The sequence below is a fragment of the Peromyscus maniculatus genome, chromosome 18 (assembly GCF_049852395.1).
Source record: "Peromyscus maniculatus bairdii isolate BWxNUB_F1_BW_parent chromosome 18, HU_Pman_BW_mat_3.1, whole genome shotgun sequence".
Lineage (NCBI taxonomy): Eukaryota > Metazoa > Chordata > Mammalia > Rodentia > Cricetidae > Peromyscus > Peromyscus maniculatus.
In genome coordinates, this window is record NC_134869.1 from 12193425 (window position 1) to 12211065 (window position 17641).

Below are 17641 nucleotides of genomic sequence, written 5' to 3' on the forward strand. Positions count from 1 at the left end.
GCTGGTGCACACGGCTCTACAGTTTACAAGCCCGTCCCCTAGCTGGTGCACACGGCTCTACAGTTTACAAGACCGTCCTCTAGCTGGTGCACACGGCTCTACAGTTTACAAGGCCGTCCCCTAGCTGGTGCACACGGCTCTACAGTTTACAAGCCCGGCGCGGCTGATGCTCTGGCCAAGCTCACCACTCGGGCTCGTCACTCTAGAGCCTTGTGTGGCGCACAGCCCAGCGCTGGCACAGTCATCTTCTCTCCTCCTGCGGCCCGGACTGACTTCACTGAGGCCCGGGCGGCTCGGGCTGTGGAGACGCTGAGCTGAGATCTGCATCGCGCCCTGGAGGAGCGAAGCACGTGCCGGAGGGCGGCACTAGGACCGCGGGGGCGTCGGGGAGTAAGCGGAAGCCACGTCCCCGGGTGAGCGCCATAGCGGCGGAAGGGGAGGGGCCGAGGCCCTCAAGCGCTCTTCATGCCATTGGCTGCCTGGTGCGAGTATGTAAATGAGGAGACGTCACTTCCGGAGGCAATTGGGCGCCATTTTCTCGCGTCTGTGCCGGAGGACGGAGTGGTGAGGAGCGGCCGGGCGCGGAGGAGGCCGTGAGTGAGGGAGGGAGGAAGGGACGGGCGTGTGAGGGAAGGAGGGAGGGAGGGCCCGGGGTGCCAGCCGGCGTGTGACCGCAAGTCAGTGTGTGGCGGGAGGCTGGTGTGTGACCGGAAGTCTGTGTGTGACGGGAGGGCCGGCGTGTGACCGCGTGTGACCGGAAGAAGTCAGTGTGTGACCCGAGGCCGGCGTGTGACCCGAGGCCCGTGTATGACAGCGTGACCGGAAGTCTGTGTGACCCGAGGCCGGTGTGTGACAGCGTGACCGGAAGTCAGTGTGTGACGGGAGGCTGGTGTGTGACCCGAGGCCCGTGTGTGACCGCGTGACCGGAAGTCTGTGACCCGAGGCCGGCGTGTGACCCGAGGCCGGTGTGTGACCGGAAGTCAGTGTGTGACGGGAGGCCGTCGTGTGACCCGAGGCCCGTGTATGACAGCGTGACCGGAAGTCTGTGTGACTGGAGGCCGGTGTGTGACCCGAAGCTGGTATGTGACCGGAAGTCAGTGTGACTGGAGGCTGAGCAAGGGTGGGCACGAGGTCGGTGTGTGACCGGAGGTCGGTGTGTGACTGGAGGTCGGTGTGTGACTGGAGGTCGGTGTGTGACAGGAGGTCGGTGTGTGACTGTGTGTGTGACTGTGTGTGACTGTGTATGACTGTATGTGTGATTGTGTGTGTGACTGTGTGTGACTGTGTGTGACTGTGTGTGACTGTGTGTGACTGTGTGTGTGACTGTGTGTGACTGTGTGTGACTGTGTGTGACTGTGTGTGTGACTGTGTGTGTGACTGTGTGTGTGACTGGAGGCCGGGGAAGGTTGCGCAGGGCGCCCCTGTGTTGCTGGAGGGCGTGGTGGGGAGGCAGTAGGAGGCAGGTACAGGCCGGGTTCCCACCTCTGAGGTGCAGAGCTGTGGCACTGAGGCAGAGGCTTCCTTTTTGCAGGGCAGAACATTTCAAAAATGTTTCAAGTTCCTGTGGAAAACCTGGACCACATCAGAACGATGCGGCCGTGGGTGCAGAGCCTTCTTCTGAAGGTTGGACTGGACAACTGCAGAGAACTGTCGAGGGAGCTTGAAGGCTTTGGCCCAGGAGACAGGTACTTTTATAACACGTCTTGGCCAGATGTTGCTCCAAGGGGACATTTGACAAAGAAGATGAGATACCGACTCAAGCCGTACTGCTGCAGCCTTTGCACGTACTCAGCAGATGTGCTTGCGTCTCTCAAAAACCATCTGCATCGTTGCCATGAGGATGAGGCAGACCAAGAGCTGCTGATCCAGTGCCCAGATTGTTCATTTGCTTCACGGCCTAATGTGGTGAGCACGCACTTCTGGTTATTCCATGAGCCAGCTGGGAAAGTTCATAGCCCCAAGGAGAAAGGTCCAGGCAATGGGAAGTCACTAAAGGGTTACATAAAACATTTTACATGTTTAAAATGTAACTTTTCCAATACGTCCTTCTGTAGCATGAAGAAGCATGTGCTGATCACCCATTTTCACTCCTTACTTAATGCCTACATTGGCTTTCAGCCTAAGGAAGAGCAGCAGCAGCCAAAAGCCAGTGCTACTCTTTCTGTGACAAATACTCTACCACCTGAAAGATACTATTGTAAAAAGTGTAGTGCCAGTATGTGCAGCCAGGATGATCTGATGTCCCATATTTTGACATCAGATGTTCACAAGGATTTGGAGAATAAGTTGAGGTCTGTGATTTCAGAACACAACAAGAGGACTGGGCTTCTGAAGCAAATGCCCATTGCTCCAAAGCCACAGGCAGGCTTGTCCAGGCCACCAAACAGCAGTGTTCCACATACAGCTGCTCCAGTAAAGCCACCTTGGTCCCACCTTGCCTTGTCACAGAATACTCCAAGTTCAGCCATGGTACAGCCAGTGACCTTGGCCCAACCTGTGACCTCTGCCCATGTACAGCCACCGGTAGGGGTCCCAGGTCCTTCCTGGAGCCATACCCATTCTCCATCTGCTGCTGTCCAGTCCGACACGGCATTTGTCTCCAGCCCTCTACCAGTGGGCCAGATCAGCCTCACACAGAAGCCTTCAGCTCACTCAACTGTCTTTTTCTCAGGCACGGCTTCATCTAATAAGCCTGTAGACACTCCTGCACTACCCATGAGTCAGCCACTTGGGCCTGTGAATAAGTCTGTTGGAATGAGCAATGTCCCAGTGAGTCAAGCCATCCAACTTGAGATTTTACCCCTGACACGGTCCATTGGATCTGCAAGTCAACTAGCAGGACCTCCAGTCAGATCAGCTGGGTCTACAAGCAGGCCAGTAGAGCCCACAAGCAGACTGATCAGGCCTGGTACCCTATCTTCTGGTCTTTCTGTCAGTCCTGGGGTTCTGCAGACCACATCACCAGGAACAATTTCTGTGGGCCAGGTGGTCTCATTGGCAGTCCTTCCTGAAGGTCAGATAACCCCTGCTTCTGTGATTCCTGCACAGACAGCAGCTTCTGGGGCCCTTCCCACTGGTCAATCAGTCCAGTCCAGGGTTCTCCATGTAGGCCAGGCAGTCTCATCACAGGTTCTCCCCTCTTGTCAGACAGTGTCCTTTAGGGTTCTCCCTGCAGATCAAGTGGTATCTGGGTTGCTGTCCCCCAAGCAGCTGGTGATCTCAGATGTCCCTGTGAACCAGGGTATGAGCTCTGTTATTCCTCTGCTTGGTCAGCCTGTTACATCAGGAGTCCTTCCTGCAGGTCCACCAGTTAGACCCAGTGTGCTTCAGCTCAATCAGTCTGTTGGCACCGGCATCCTACAGGTGAACCAGTCAGTGAGAGCTGAAACTTCACAGAACAACATGTTCCTCAAGTCAGGCTCTGCGTTCAGGAGGCTCCTTCCAACAGGGACACAGGTTAATGGGAGACCCCTTTACATGTTGGATCCAATGTCTGTCACTCTACCTATTTCTCAGAGTGCTGGCCCAGTGACTGTCACTCCATCCCAAGTGCCCAACCAATTCCCGTCCCCTAGTGTGGGTCCGCAATTAGACAATGCTCTACCCAGCTTGTCCTCCTCACAAGGGCTGGTAGACACTGCAGACCAGGGCATATTTGTTCAGATCTCTTCATCTGAGGTGGATATGAATGTGGTTGTCAGACAGGGCAAGCAGTGGAAAACCTGCCCAGTTTGCCATGTATTCTTTCCATTGAATGTCTACCAGGCTCACATGGAAGTGGCTCACAAACAAAGCGAGTCCAACTCCAGTGAGAAACTTGAACCAGTAAAGCTGGCAGTGTGTGCACCATTTCTTAAGTGGACAAGGGAGAAGGCCATGCGTTGCCTCTCCTGCAAATGCCTAGTCTCAGAGGAGGAGCTAATGTACCACTTATTCACACATGGCTTGGGGTGCCTGTATTGCTCATGCACTTTCCACAACATGCAGGGTCTCTTGGAGCATAGCAGAATTAAACACCTTAGGAAGAAGAAGCTGTCTTTGGATTACAGTAACAGGGGCTCCCAGTTGAGCCTGGATGCTAATGGTGACCCATTGTTCCCCTATCTTGATTTCATCATCACTCTGCCAAGAGAGAAGATTGGAGAACAGGAAGTCTTCCTGGCTATCCTCTCAGGGATATACTCTACATCACTGGTTCCCTTATATGTTAAGGTGAGGCCTCAGATTAAGGTTGTACCTAAGTGTCTCAGCGAACAAGAGCTGACCTGTCCTCTCTGTTTGAGCACATTCATGATAGCCGATGCCTATATGTTACATTTGAAGGACAGACACCATATTATGCCAATGGCCTATACAGTGCTCAGTTCTCCTGCCTTCAAGTGTGTCCACTGTTGTGGGATCTACCCTGGAAGCTTGAGTATGGCAGCCATCACTCGTCATTTGCTGTACTGTGAACATGCTTCCAAAAACAACAGCTCAGACGTGCAAGTTGGGTCAAGTTTTGTTGAGAGCAGTCAACTGCAGTTCATCAATGGGGAAAGGATTCCTGATTCTACCTGTCCTTTAAAGAGAAAGTGGCAAGATGGCCCTTTGGGGGCAGAAGACCAGAAGAGAGATGAGAAAGTTCCCTTGCTCGTACTAAAGGGTGATGCAGCATCAGGTCCAGAGGAAGGGACTAGTGCTATGCCTTTGAAGAGACAGAGGAATGAAAGTACAACTAATGGACTGGTGGCCAATGATGATTTACTCCAGATCCTAGCATTAGATCCTAAAAAATACAAAGACTACTCCTATGAGAAGAAGAAGCAGTTTCTCAGAGAGTATTTCCATAAAAAACCATATCCTAGCAGAAAAGAAGTAGAACTGTTGTCTTTATTCTTGAAGATGGAAAGAATTAATGTGGCTTTGTTTTTTGGAACAAGAAGATACACTTGCTTGAAAGCAATAGAAGTCTACAGACCCTCAGTACTTCTAGGCTTTGATATGTCTGAACTCAAAAATGTTAAACACAGACTGAACTTTGAGTGTGAACCAAAAAGCTCAGCTTAAAGTCCTAGGCAGTAGCTTGAGCTCACTTTGGAACCCTCCTCTGCTCTGTTGTATTGGTTTCTGTGGCTTTTCTGGGTGTTTCAGGTGCTCAGGAAGACTTAGGTAAGAAGCAAATGCTACTCCAGACGTACTGATTCCTGTAGTTCAGTCTCTTAGTAGTTACTCTTAAGTGTCATCCCCCCTCCCTCCCTCATGTGAATTAAGTTTTGGTATTCCATATATGGCTTATTTTCCTAGTAGCTTCCATATCAAATGGTACAGATCTAAAGTCTACAAATACTTGTCTTATCCTTTTAGGAAATTTCTGCTTGTTTGTAAATGATTAGTTGAAAATAAGAATATTGTTCTGGAGCATTACAGGCAGCAGCTAAGGACACAGCCATTTAGAGAAGGGAGCACTGTAATGTGTATGGCGCTCTAAGAACACTTCTTTAAAAAGTTTACTTATATTTTATATATGAGTGTTCTGCATGACAAATGAGGGCATCAGATCTATTATAGATGTTTGTGAGCCACCATGTGGGTACTGGGAATTGAACTCAGGACCTCTGAAGAGCAGCCAGTGCTCTTAATCACTGAGCCATCTCTCTAGCTGCTTTTTATTTTTTTTTATTTTTTTTTTGTTTTTTTGAGACAGGGTTTCTCTGTGTAATAGTGCTTGGCTGTCCTGGAACTCACTATGTAGACCGGGCTCACCTGCTTCTGCCTCTCGAGTGCTGGGATTAAAGGCATGTGCCACCTACTTCCTGACAAAGAACTCAGTTTTGAACATTAACTTCTGTTAATATTTGCTTACACTATTACAATTTTGATTTATATTTTATGTTTGTCCTGAAAGTTTCAAAAAATACAACTCATAGAAAAACCTAAATGTTTTTGTTATTAAAAATATCCCTATCTCAGGGTCTTGTACATAGCTCATAATAAGTGTTATTTTATAAATCAAGCATTTGTAAGGCAGGAATGCATTCCAGCATAAACTTTATAGTGCAAGTCATCTCTCCATTAAAAGATAAGACAATAAATTTTTGGCACTTTTAGAATAGACATTGAGAAGATACACATAGAACTCTTTCTTATTTAAACTGCTCATAAACAGGTTGGAGGAAAGGGCCATCCATGGACACATGTATTCTTGTCCCTGTGTGTGGACCCTACTTGAAATGGGGGACAGGTTTCAGGTTTATGGTAAAAGAGGTAGAGCAGGAGCTCTGTCTTTGTGACTGGAATAACTTAGTCGATGTGTTAGAGTTGAGAAGATGGCATTTCCTCTGGCTCAGGTATCCAGTTGAGTAGTTCAGGCACTGCTAAGGAATCTGTGCTGTATTACTGTTCTATGGATACCAAACCTTGTGTTTTTCACACAATATAAAGCACTGGCATTGTGCATGGCTAATGCAGACCAGCCCACTTAGGTCTGGAATAATTGCCTCCCCCCGAAAGCAAACTACTTTGGATCAAGAAGGTATGCTCAGGAAGAGGGAACACAGAGGAAGTGTACTTGGTTTTTATTCTGAGGAAGGTGGTGATTGTGTCTTTTTCCCATTAGCTGGGGTCTGACTTCACAATCTTACTCTTTTGACAAGTCTGAAAAGAATTGGTGCACAGTTACTGGAGGAAGGGGAAAAAGAAGTCACTGTGCCAAGGAGAGAAGGGTCATTGCTTCAGACTATCAAATTCCTAGAATAGGAATAGTACCATTGAGTAAATAAAAGTTTTACTGGGGGCGGGATTAAAACATTTGCAAATCTTATCTTATAAGATGGGAAAGACAAAAAAAAAACCTTAATTCCTTGTCCTAAACACAAGTTTTATAGTATTTGATAGAAAAGACTCATATTTGATATTTCTTAAAATCCCCCCTCTTTTTTTTTAAACACTTTTTTTTCCCAATCTCATTACTGTATTAGCTTTATTTTTCTGCCCTATCTTGGAATAAGAAACTAATGGGGAAGTAGTACCTGTTTACTAATAGTTGACTTAACTATCCTGAGTTAGGCTCCTAGTACAGAGAATTAATTTTTACATGTATTTCATTAGCATGGTTTAGGTGAGCCTGCTTTTCTACAGATAGTCCTTGACCAGGAGATTGACCTGCCTACACTGGACTATTAGGTGGAATCACTGCCCTTTGATGTGAGAAAGAGGAGCTTGTCTCCCTTCAGGTGAAGTGCCCAGAGTGCAGGGCTCCAGGAAGTGTTAGTGTTGCTATATGGATTTTTTTCAAAATGTAGCATTTGTTTGTAATGTTTGTAACATGCATTCAGGCAGTTGTGAATCTGCTATGACTATTGGTACACTTTGTCATTTCTGAGAGCTAGTTAGACCTTTTCGTTGTTACTGTTTTTTACCTATTTTCAGTATGTCTACTGTGAATTAAAATTTGTTATACCACTGCCAAAAAAAATAAAGTTTATTTTAGAACACAATCTCAGAAATTTCTTTTACATGTTGTCTGAGGCTGATTATATATCACAAAGGCAGACTTGAATAGTACCAGAGATCAGGGGACCTGGACACTTAATATTTGCTATCTGGTTCTTTACAGACAGATTGTTTCTAGCACCTAGATCAGAGGGAGACAGAAACATTTCTGAGTTTTTGGAACTGGATCACTCCTTTCCTCCTTATTATCCTCATACTTATGTCTTTGCCCTATCCTTTAAATATTTTACTTACTGAACTTCACGCTATACATAAATAAAATGTTCCATAAGCTTCCCAAATAACTCTCATCTTAAACAGCTCTGTTTGTTACTGATACATCTGCAAGAGATCTTTTAGGTACTGTGGAGAAAATGGCTAAAGAGGACTCATCCCTTTTACCCCAGGCCTGATACAATTCTTTACATCAGTCTTCTATTTTCTCTGGTTCCCTTCCTTTGATGCTCTGTAGCTCCCTGCTCTTTCTAGCTTATTTCAGTACAGCAGTCCTGGCAAAGGGACTAGTCACTGACACTCTAAATTAACTCTATTCCCATTTCCTCTTAGCGACCTACTCTGTTTCCCCCCACCTCTGTTCCTCGCTATACCACAACCTTCCCAGAAAATCATTTGGTTTAATTCTGTTACTGAGTCATCTGCTTATAGATCTCTAATAATTGTTTTCCGTGTCTCTTCAAGAATGCAGTACAGCAATTGCATGATCTATTGCAACCCATCAAGTTAAGACTCTACCCCTGATATGCCCAGAGGACTCCTTCTCAATGGACCCAGAACTACCCCCTCTGGCAAACACCCTCCTCAGCAAAAAACAGCTATAATGTCCCTGCTGTGGTTTCTTCCCCCCACCCCCACCCTAGAGGGTTTCTCTGGGTAGTTTTGGTGCCTGACCTGGATCTTGCTCTGTAGCCCAGGCTGGCCTCGAACTCAGAAAGATCCACCTGCCTCTGCCTCCTGAGTGCTAGGATTAGGATTAAAGGCATGCGCCACTACTGCCCAGCCCTGCTGTGTATTTTTATATCCTTTTAGAGTTAGGAATGATCGTTTCCTGCTAAAAGATTACACTTCCCAGTTCCCCTTGTGGCCAGACCAAGCAGCTCCAGAAGGAAGGGACTATGGTGTAGTAGTTTCCGCCCATATAAGGGGCTGTATCCCATCTTATGTAGCTTTTTTTTTTTTTTTTTTTTTTTTGTATCCACACAAATGGGTGACACGATGGCCCCTTGCCATGAATAAACATGGTCCTACCTGTGCTGGATAGTTTTTATGTCAACTTGACAAGCTAAGGTCATTTGAGAGGAGGGAACTTCAAGAAAATGCCTCCATGAGATCAGGTTGTAGGCAGGCCTGTAAGGCATTTTCTTAATTAGTGATTGATGGGGAGGGCCCAGCCCATTGTGGATGGTGCCATCCCTGGGCTGCTGGTCCTGGGTTCTATAAGAAGGCAGGCTGAGCAAGCCATGGGGAGCAAGACAGTAAGCAGCACCCCTCCATGGCCTCTGCACACCTCCAGGTTCCTGTCCTGACTTCCCTTGATGATGAACAGTGATAGGGAAGTGTAAGACAAATAAATCCTTTCCTCCCAATGTGCTTTTTGGTCATGGTGTTTCATCACAGCAACAGAAACCCTAAAACCCCACCTAAGGTTGGGCCTAGCTTCTCTTTCTTTCTGCCTCTGTTTGTACAGTTTCCCCAATAATCTAACATAACAGAACTAAAGTGGGGTGGGGTGGGGCACTTCAGATTAGATAGGCATGGCAGATTTGAGAGCTGTGAGGTGATGGTCTGCTAGACCTTTATGGCTTTATGTTCATGCCACACAACAAAATACATTTATGAAGACAGACTTCATAAAAGCTACCCCTCCTTGAGGAAGTTTTTTTTTTTTTTAAACTCCAGGGAGTACAAAGCAAAGTACTGTGGGCTGGATTTGAATTCCACTCTCCCTTTTGGCCAAGCATCTTTATGCAGCTCACAGTCCGCAACTGTACATAATGGTGCTAACTAAGGAGGCAGGATTCCAATTGACAGAGGAGCTTTTGAGGGAGCTATGAAATCCAGGGGCAAAGAAGGGATCAATCATAAACTTTTTGTGTTCATGTCAATTCTTCCTTAACCCAATTACTTAACTTGGAGTGTTGTCTTATCTGTGATGTGAGGACAATATATAGCACTCACTGTCTTAGTGTTGAAAAACAAATACAAGGGACACCAGGTGGGGGTGTGACACTTCCCACAGTGCCCGGAACCTAATGGACCTTCAGAAATTCCAATTCTTATAATAGGGCAAGGTGCTTGTTCTGATGAGTGACACAGAGAGATGCAGCCACATGTCTCCCAGAATATAGTCACTGAAGGGTCTTAGGAAACAGGCATCAGTATAGGACAATTGATGGTTATGCCAAATAAATTCTATACAGAAAAATCATGGGATTTCAAAGGAAGAGGGAATCAAACCAGCATTTACTGAGGGTCCTTTAGTAGAAGGCTTGAAGTAGAGGGTGTATTTCATCCTCACAAAGGAAGATGAATGAGGCTTGGAGAGGCTATATGACTTCCATTATACAGCTGGTCAAGAGCTCAAACTCAGACATCATTTTAGCATTTTCTCAGTAGACATGGGCTGTGTGGGAAGACCATAGAAAGCTTGGGACTTACTATCCAATGGTAATAAGCTCAGAGTAAGAGGTGGGTTGAGATACTATCTTACTAAGGAAGTTGTCCATCAAAAATACGCGAGAGAAGAGGTGAATGTGTGTGTCTTTGTGCTCACTGAGCCTAGGGCTCAGTATTTCAGCTGGACTGACGGGCTGGTTAAAGAGCTTTCCCCTTCTGCTCCCTTACACAGACACTGGATCTGAACTCAGCTCTTCAAGGCTCGTGTGACAGCTCTTTACCCACTGAGCCATCGGCCCAGCCCAATGTTAGGTTTCTTCTTTTGACTAATGAATTTTTTTGATAAATGTATTTTAGCACTCCAGAAAGCTAAGACTAGACCGGCTGTTGATAAGCAGTTTTGTCACTTGGTATCACATGGAGTCATAATTTCCCCTAAGTGCTGACTCTCCTGCTGAACGGTGCTGTGTTTTAAGCTTCCAGATAATGCAGAAGGAGTGCAAGGACTTTGATAAACATGGAGACTCACAAATAGTCTCTCTTTTGAACAGAAAGAGTTGAGCTATAGCTTTTAAAAACTGAGAACAATTTTAATTAGAATTGTTCCCTTAGCCCTCTACCTTCTGGAAGTTTCCAGTATACTCGAAATTACTTTTAAAATAAAGATCCTAATATAGTAACTGAAAATTATGGGTTAGCTTACAACCCCATTTCCTGTTTTTTCTTCTTTTTCATACCTATGAAGACTATTGATTTGGGACTTAGGTGAAAAATGAAAATCTTATGGTAGTTTTTCGGTGCTTTCCTATTTTTTCTCAGGTTTTTCTCTACCCCGTTTTTTTAGAATACAGTAGTGCAGAGAAGGGAGTGAATAGTGATAACCAATTGCTTTCCCCGTTCTTGATTTTAGACTTGCACCTCCTAAGATGTTTCCATATACAAGAGAATATGTATACGAGGCCCACGTGTGACACAAGCCCGCACATGTGCCATTACACGTGGTGTGGGTTATAGCCACGTCTTAAGGAATGGAGTCTCCATGAGGTTCTAGCCAAGAGAATGAAGGGTCATTTGATATTAAGTCTAACTTTTTTTATTTGCCCCAAATCACACTATGTAGGAAAACATCACAGAGTGGGAGGCAACTCCACCTCGTGGGTAGGGGCATCTTTACCTTGTTGATGACGTGTATCACTCCGTTTGTGGCCACGTTGTCACCATCCACAATGGATGCCCCCTCAATTGTGATATTCTGCAAGTGCAAACGCAATGGGAAGGTGAGTGTACTTGGGGGTTCCTGCCTTTTGAGCAGCAGTAACCAGAGTTTTGGGTCCTATAGACTGTGACCGACTGTCTACCAGTCAAGAGCAGTTGAGCTCTGGTTGGTTTGGTTTCCTCTTCTTTCCCCGCTGTGACCTCTGTTTGCAGTTTCTCCTAGATCCAGATCTTAGGGAGGAGGGACACTTGCCTAACCCCAAGCATGCAAATTCCATGTGCAGAGGCTGTGGAAACAAATCAGGCCACCTGTCACATGACTTTTTTTTTTTTTTTTTTTTTTTTTTTGTCGTCCCCTCCCCAAGACAGGGTTTCTCTGTGTAGTTTTGGTGCCTGTCCTGGAGTTTGCTCTGTAGCCCAGGCTGGCCTCGAACTCACAGAGATCTGCCTGCCTCTGCCTCCAGAGTGCTAGGATTAAAGGCATGTGCCACTGCCACCTGGCTCACATCTCTTTGTTAAAATGGGATATTTTTATTGTAATAGACACAGGAATGAACTTAAGAAAAATGTGTGTTTGATGGTTTTCTCCTCTAGGTCAGGACTTTGACTGATTTATCTTGCGTCTTCGATAGCCATGCCAAGGTGGATGTTAATGTTGCTAAGAAAATTACTGGTTTGGAACACCAGTGGATTAGCCTGACTACAATAATTATACTGTAAGAGTATACATGAAGTCATGTTGTAAATTAATAAACAATAACAATCCCTACCTTTTGTATGCAGTGTGGTACTTCAGTGTGTTATATACACTGTGCAGTTATCTAATTAGGATCATCTGAGTCATCTATTTCTTCCTGGAATAATGACATTCAAATCCCCTCTTCCAGCTGTTTGATTGATTTATCTGGGAGCACTGGAGGTTGAATGTAGGACTTCACAAGTGCTCTTCCACTGAACTATATCTCCAACCTTCTTTTTCCCTTTTATTTTATTTTACAATACCATTCAGTTCTACATATCAGCCACAGATTCCCTTGTTCTCCCCCCTCCTGCCCCCTCCCCGTCCCCCCAACCCACCCCCCATTCTCACCTCCTACAGGGCAAAGCCTCCCCCGAGGACTGAGATTGACCTGGTAGACTCAGTCCAGGCAGGTCCAGTCCCCTCCTCCCAGACTGAGCCAAGCGTCCCTGCATAAGCCCCAGGTTTCAAACAGCCAACTCATGCAATGAGCACAGGATCTGGTACCACTGCCTAGATGCCTCCCAAACAGATCAAGCCAATCAACTGTCTCATCTATTCAGAGGGCCTGATCCAGTTGGGGACCCCTCAGCCTTTGGTTCATAGTTCATGTGTTTCCATTCGTTTGGCGATTTATTTGTCCCTGTGCTTTATCCAACCTTGGTTTCAACAATTCTCACTCATATAAACCCTCCTCTTTCTCGCTAATTAGACTCCAGAGCTCCACCCGGGGCCTAACCGTGGATCTCTGCATCCAGATCCCTCAGTCTCCAACCTTCTTTTTACTTTTCATTCCTAAACCAGGGACTCACTAAGTTGCCCAGGCTGGCCGTGACCTCACTCTGTACCCCAGGAAGCCTTGAACTTGTAATCCTTCTGCTTTGGCCTCTGGAGTAGCTGGGATTACAGTTCCACAGCAGGAAGCTGGGCTCACCTATTTGATTTATACACTGTAGTGTTGTTAAGCAGATAAACACAGGTGTGCAACACTCCACAGTGTTCTTTCTCACTAGCTGCATCTTCACACCATTAGCTTTTATAAAAAATATTTATTTTGTGAGACAAGTTCTCACTGTATATCCCTGGCTGGCCTGGAACTTGTTATACAGACCAGGCTGGCCTTGAACTCACAAGAGATCCACCTACCTCTGCTTTCCCCAGGGTTGGTGTTAAAGGCATGTTCTACCATGCCCAGCTCTACCCAAAATCTTTATCTCATATTTTTATTTAAACAATTCAGAATATAACATGAGTGTCATTGGAATTTCCAAAGATTTACAAAGGAAAATTTATAAACTATGTATGGAAGCATGTGTTAGAGTTTTCTGTTTTCTACATCAGCCAATGAGCATCATGTTTAGACTCAACTCAGTGGATTCTTTTCCTAATGCTCACGGGCTGAAAGGGAAGCTGGGAAGTTCTGAGACGTTCCTGCCCATGGCTGATGACTCATGGTCGCAGCCGTCCCCACTGTTTGCTAGAACCCCCACTTTGTTCAACTCAGGGAATGACTTTAACATTCCACCACTCACAGTCCTGAAGCCAGACTCCCCCATCGAATTGGCATGTGAGTTCTTGACAGACTCCAGGAGTGCCAGACAACAGTTTCTCTGGAGTCCCACTCCTCCGTGGCCACTGCCCTGGCTCTAGCACCAAGATACATGCATGTGCAGAGTAGGTACTCAAGATACATGCATGTGCAGAGTAGGTACTCATAGACACATGCATGTGCGGAGTAGGTACTCAAGATACATGCATGTGCAGAGTAAGTACTCATGACACATGCATGTGCGGAGTAGGTACTCACTATAGGCTTTCAGTCTAGCTAACTTACATGACATCCAGTTACTGGTGATGATTCCTCTTAAGAGGTTAGGGGTCACCAGCCTTACTTACTTAACTGTGCATCAGAATCAAAGTCATGGCATTGACTGTCCTTTACCCTTTCCTGGTCATGTCAGGAGGAGCTCGATGGTCTGCATTTGGATCACTGCTTCTGATAGCTAGTCTTTTTTTCTTCTCTTTTATTAAAAATTTTTCATACGATATATTTTATCATGCTTTCCCTTTTCTCCAACTCCTCCCAGATTCTCCCCACTTCCTTCCCGACCTAACTTTATATTCTTTTTCTCTTAAAAAGAAACCACAAAAACACAAAATGAAAATTAAAGCAAACAAAAAGGCAGGAAGATAATAAATGCCAAAATAAAACAAAAAGCACCGCCCCCAAAGAAACATGGGGTTCATTTTTTATTGGTCAACTACTGGGCACAGGTCCTGCCCTGGAGTGTGGTTGATAAACCCAGTGACCTTCTGTTAGATAAACTGATTTTTCCCTTTTGTGATAGCTAATACAGGTTGTCAACTTGATGGGATCTAGAATCACAGTGGAACAAGCCCCAGGGCATGTCTACAAAAGACTTTTTAAATTGGGTTAATTGAGGTGGGAAGACTTACATTAACTATCAGGGACATTAGTCCATGGGCTGGAGTCTGGACTGCATAAAAAGTAGACAGCTAGTCAAGCTCCCTATTCATCTCTCCTGACGTAGACAATGCGACCGTCTGCCTTAAGCTCTTGCCATCATGACTTCCTCTCAAACGGTGAGTCAAAATAAACCTTAAGTTGCATTTGTCAAATATTTGATCACAGTGACAAGAAAATTAATGAATATATTGCTGTAGCCTAGTTGTTTTTCTGTTTTTTTTTTTTTTTTTTTTTTTTTTTAAATGTGTATGTGTGTGATCGTTGTTGCAACTGGGTGATGTTCACACAGGCTTCTTTCTGTGCACATATCTGGAAATTTCCATCACAGAAATTCAGAGAGGACAACATGAGTGAAGGTACTGTGCTCCAGACAGCCAGATGACAGTGCTCTTACCCCGGCTGCCTTGTCCAGATGAAGGAAGCTTCCTTGCAAGGATGTTGCTAGCATGGCAGAGGACGACAGGATCTGCAGATCGGCCACTCCATATGTGCCTAGTAGTGTGTGATATCTAAAGCACCAGATCATAAGGATCACAGTCAAATATTCATGCACCAGGTAGTACCACTGAAGAGGAGGATAAGCCCTGAGGCCAGACTACCACACTCAAACTTCACATTCTCCTCCCTTCCCCCCCATCCCTGAAGTGATCAGCCTTAGCTGGAATTAGTCATTAACCACTCTGTGCCTTGCTTTTCACATCTGTCAAATGGGAATAATTGTAACACCCATCTCAGAGGTGTTGGGAGGGTTAACTGAATGATATGCAAAGCACAGTGCTTAGTTTAGAGTCAGCTGTTAACAGATAATTTCCCCTGACCCAGGGGACGGTTGCTAGGGGCATCCTAGGAAGTAAAGGATAATGTGCCTTCTCTACATTGAACTAAGGAACATTAACACTGATGCCAGTCACATAACATGGAAAATAAGGTAAATGACACCCACTTTATCAGGGCTGGAATATTGTTCCGTGACAACCAGAAGGTTTTCTCATTCTTGTCCATGTCCTCAATGGCTTGCTGGGAAGGCACGAGGACAGTGAGGTTCGAGGTGGCAGATAGCATGGATTGCAGGGAAGCATTCTGAATCACAGGAGGAGAGAAAGTGGCCTGAGTAGTGTTGGAGACTAGTGGGCTGACTTGTGCTGTCAGAGATGATGACTTTCCTTGTGATGTAATTCTAGGAATGCTGGGAAGATACTAGCTTTCTCTCCCCAAGTTCACCCAGCTATTGGCTGAAGAATTACATTCTCTTTTGAGAATCAGTCTTTCAAATTTTTAGTGTGTGGGTTTTTATAACACTACAGAGTTTCCAGATTGGGTCATACTTTGTCATCCTAAGTCTGAATGAAAAGTCAGATAAATAGTCTTGATGTGTGTGTATGTGTGTTATGTGTGTGTGTGCAGGCACACAAAGAACTATGAATTCTTTGATGTCTTTAGAGTGAGAATGTGAGGAGACTACAGAGAATGAGGGCCTGGATCACATTTAACTACATCTCATTTATGCCCAGAAAGTCTATTGTTATATTCAACAACTGTATTAAAAAAAATCAACCAAAAATAAAACTCAATTCCAAACCCCTAAATCCAGGTTTATAGAACTTGCTGATTTTCTGGTGAACACTCCCATTGGAACTGATGTTAAACACCTAACACTACAACATTTAGAGCAGGTTGGGGGAAATGTGCCCTGTCCAACCTGCTGCAGGGTTGGCACTGCATGTGGGGTGAAAGTGTTGTGCATGGTGTGGCTAGAGGGAAGTCATCATGCTCGGAGAGTGGGTCCTGGAATGTTCTGGAACATACAGGGAGCTGTTCTCTGAGTGAGTGCCGACTAAGCAAGACCTGTTTTGGTACATACTTACTTAAAGAGAAACAATCCATAACGAGGTCTGGCTAGGTCAGACACCATGGTCCATTCAGTCAGAGGACAGAGATCCAGACATTGGGGCCAGGATGAGACTGGACTCTGATACTCAGCTATCAGTAAGCTCTCCCAGTATGTTGAGCAGGGAGCTAGGCATGTATGAAGTTCCTCAGATGTTAGCTGTAAGTCCAAATCTTAGTGAATTATGATGCAAATCATGCTCCGCTTTCAAAGAAAGAGCTATGTGATGGATAGTGCTATCCTTATGTATTAATTGCTTGTAACTCAGCCACCCCACCATAACCTGGACCAGCAATCTTAGCTTGGCTGTACGTGTTAACACTGGCATCCAAGCCAAGCCCCTGACTTATCAAATCAGTCTCCAGGGGTGTGGTGCCCCCATGATTCTAAAGTGCATGCAAGGTGGGGAGCTGCTGTTCACCCCTCCAACCCATCCATACACTTCCAGTTTTTTACTGCACAAACTCCAGTGCTCTAAAATGATCTGGTGCTCAAGCGCAGATCCAGGGACTTACATTTATCCACTGGTAAAATCCAGCCGCTTCAGAGAGAAGGGACAATCCCTTAGTCATTTGTTCGAGGGAGGGCAGGAGAAGAAGGAGAGAACACAGAAACGTTACCTCAGGGAGGCTCTGGACAGCCTGCACCCGCCCTCTTGAGCTGGGCTCTTCACAGAGCCAGCCTCCCCAGGCTGATGTGAACCTGCACCCCAGCCACGTGAGCAAGAGCTGCAGGTGGCCTTCACACTCAGGGGCCTGACTAGCCTTTAGAGGTGAGTGTGTCAAACAATGTTGTTATCTACAAAGTTCACACTTAGGAACCATATAACAAAGAATAATTACAAAGAAAAAAGCAAAGGTAGCTCTGATAATGTTTTATATAAATTTACAGTTTTGGGTCATAGTTATCTTGGGGGTGCACAGGCCTATGGGCTATAGTTTGGATATGCCTGTTAGACTGAGATAAGTCTAGCTTTTCCAATGTAAGCTCTTACACAACAGAATTTAGCTGATGAGAAACAACAGCCACCTAGGCCCCAAGAAGGTTCCCAGAGCTCAGCAAACAGCGCCCAGTCAGAGCCAGTGTGGAGCCGAAGGCTGGGGCATGGATTTGCACTGTGCTTTGCCATGGCCTACAGAAAGCTTCTTTGGGGAAAATGAGGGCCTGGGTGAAGACTCGGCAGGGACAGGCAGAGGCTTTGGAC

The 17641-nt window shown here is 45.7% G+C and overlaps 1 protein-coding gene and 1 pseudogene across 6 annotated transcripts in view; one reads left to right on the forward strand and one right to left on the reverse strand.

Moving 5' to 3' along the window:
• The window catches only part of Stab2 (stabilin 2), a 166889-nt gene that overhangs the window by 70593 nt on the left and 78655 nt on the right, over positions 1–17641 (reverse strand). For 4 of the 5 annotated variants that reach the window (XM_015998482.3, XM_076554567.1, XM_076554566.1 and 1 more), the window contains exons 28-31: positions 16953–17000; positions 15493–15629; positions 14944–15058; positions 11282–11359 (exon numbers count right to left, since the gene is read on the reverse strand). In XM_015998482.3, the coding sequence (XP_015853968.1) occupies positions 11282–11359; positions 14944–15058; positions 15493–15629; positions 16953–17000 (378 nt within the window). The remainder of the gene's footprint in view (positions 1–11281; positions 11360–14943; positions 15059–15492; positions 15630–16952; positions 17001–17641) is intronic. The other variant, XM_076554565.1, reaches the window with a different exon arrangement.
• On the forward strand, positions 501–7478 carry LOC102924123 (activity-dependent neuroprotector homeobox protein 2 pseudogene; annotated as a pseudogene). The gene is made up of 2 exons (XR_013045807.1): positions 501–593; positions 1532–7478. The product of XR_013045807.1 is annotated as an activity-dependent neuroprotector homeobox protein 2 pseudogene (transcript).